The 1,933-nt window shown below is 66.3% G+C and overlaps 1 protein-coding gene across 1 annotated transcript in view; it reads left to right on the top strand.

The window, feature by feature from the left end:
* The window catches only part of SSPO (SCO-spondin), a 53,626-nt gene that overhangs the window by 42,698 nt on the left and 8,995 nt on the right, over positions 1 to 1,933 (top strand). The window contains 5 exon segments of the mRNA XM_010843882.1: positions 1 to 30; positions 128 to 374; positions 644 to 796; positions 886 to 932; positions 1,105 to 1,449. The exon segment at positions 1 to 30 is cut by the window's left edge and continues 7 nt beyond it. Of these exon segments, the coding sequence (XP_010842184.1) occupies positions 1 to 30; positions 128 to 374; positions 644 to 796; positions 886 to 932; positions 1,105 to 1,449 (822 nt within the window).

The raw sequence follows: 1,933 nt of genomic DNA, 5'->3' as shown, positions 1-1,933 counted from the left end.
CCTGCCAGCAGGGCTGCCGCTGTCCCGAGGGTAGGTGCTCCCTTCAGGCACGGCGGGGCAGCTCAGGGGGAAGGCAGAGGGGGGCCCTGGGGCGGGGGCATCAGCTCTGGAGGGCCGCCCCCCACAGGGTCCCTGGAGCAGGACGGCGGCTGCGTGCCCCTTGGGCACTGCGAGTGCACGGATGCCCAGGGCCACAGCTGGGCCCCGGGGAGCCAGCACCAGGAGGCCTGCAACAACTGCACGTGCCGGGCGGGGCAGCTCTCCTGCACCACCCAGCCCTGCCCGCCTCCTGCCCACTGCGCCTGGAGCCGCTGGTCAACCTGGAGTCTCTGCAGCCGCTCGTGCGGGCCCACAGGGCAGCAGAGCCGCTTCCGGTATGGGGCAGGGCCAGCCTGTGTCACCTCGCTCCACCGGGGCCTCCCGCAGCCTGGACGCGGCCTCCTGGACTGCCGGGGTTCCTGGATCCTGTCCCCGCCGGTGACTTTGTGCCACCCCATGACCTGGCCTTGGCTTTGGTCCCTGGTCATCCCTGCCTTTCCTTAGCCACCTCCACACCTGCGCTGGGCTTCCCCACGGGCGGTGGGAGGCGTGACGAAGGGCCCAGAACCATCTCTCACCTTCTCTGCCCCGGGGCCCCACCCAGGTCTTCCACGTCGGGCTTGTGGGCCCCGGAGTGTCGGGAGGAGCAGTCCCAGAGCCAGCCCTGCCCTCAGTCCCCGTGCCCACCCCTGTGCCTGCAGGGCACTCGCCCCCGCTCCCTGGGGGACAGCTGGCTGCAGGATGGATGCCAGCAGTGGTGAGCCCTGGGGCAGGGGCGGGGGGCAGACAGGGGAGGGTGCCATGCTGCTGGGCAGCAGCGTCCCTGAGTCTGGGCTCCTCCCTCAGCTCCTGCACCCCGGAGGGCATCATATGTGAAGACGCCGAGTGTGCAGGTCTGGGGGTTCATTCCCAAACCTCCTACCCTGCTAGCCTTCCACCTTGGCCTCCGCTTATCAGCTCTGTTTGTGTGTTTCCAACCGCCGGCCCCTGTGTGCTGAGGGTCCCGTCCAACCCTCTGCCTCTTTGCTCCTCTGATTTCTCTAACCTCCCTGCTGCCTCCTGCAGGGCTCGGGGCCTGGACGCCGTGGTCCCCCTGGTCTGACTGCCCTGTCTCCTGTGGAGGTGGAAACCAGGTCCGCACCCGGGTCTGTGTGGCCTCGGCCCCTCCCCGAGGGGGCTCCCCCTGCCTGGGCCCCGATGCCCAGAGACGGCGCTGCGGGCTGTGGCCTTGCCCGGCGCTGCCAGATGCCTGCTCCTGGGGCCCCTGGGGGCCCTGCTCCCGCAGCTGCGGTCCGGGCCTGGCCTCTCGCTCTGCGTCCTGCCCCTGCCCGCTGGCTGAGGCTGAGCCCGCCTGCAACAGTACCTCCCCGCGCCTGGACACCCAGGCCTGCTACGCGGGGCCCTGCCTGGGTGAGTGCGCGTCAGAAGCGAAGCCCCCGTCTCTGTCTCCTACCTGCGCAAGATCCAGATAATGTTTATTATTATAATCAAGTTCCAGATTATCTCCCCAAAATATACGTCTGTTTATTTCCTCCCAAGGGATTCCCAGGTGGCTCAATGGTAAAGAATCTGCCTGCCAGTGCAGGAGCCACAGGGGACCTGTGTTTGATCCCTGGATTGGGAAGATCCCCTGGAGGAGGGCATGGTAACCTACTCCAGGAATCTTGCCTGGAGAATCCCATGGACAGAGGAGCCTGGCAGGCTACAGTCTGTGGGGTCACAAAGAGTCAGACACGACTGAGTGACTGAGCAAGCATGCACCTCCTCTCAAGACTTTTTTCAGTGTTTTCCCTCTTCCACCCTGTGGCATGTGACCCTCACTGCTGGGTGGCAGGGAAGCCCGCCAGCTGGGACCTTTCGGAATTCTTGGCTTCCTTTGGCCCTTTGCCTGTTC

Source organism: Bison bison, unplaced genomic scaffold (genome assembly GCF_000754665.1).
Source record: "Bison bison bison isolate TAMUID 2011002044 unplaced genomic scaffold, Bison_UMD1.0 scf7180017864191, whole genome shotgun sequence".
Classification (NCBI taxonomy): Eukaryota; Metazoa; Chordata; class Mammalia; order Artiodactyla; family Bovidae; genus Bison; species Bison bison.
Note: the sequence above shows the minus strand (reverse complement) of the source record. Positions and strands in the feature narration are given on the sequence as shown.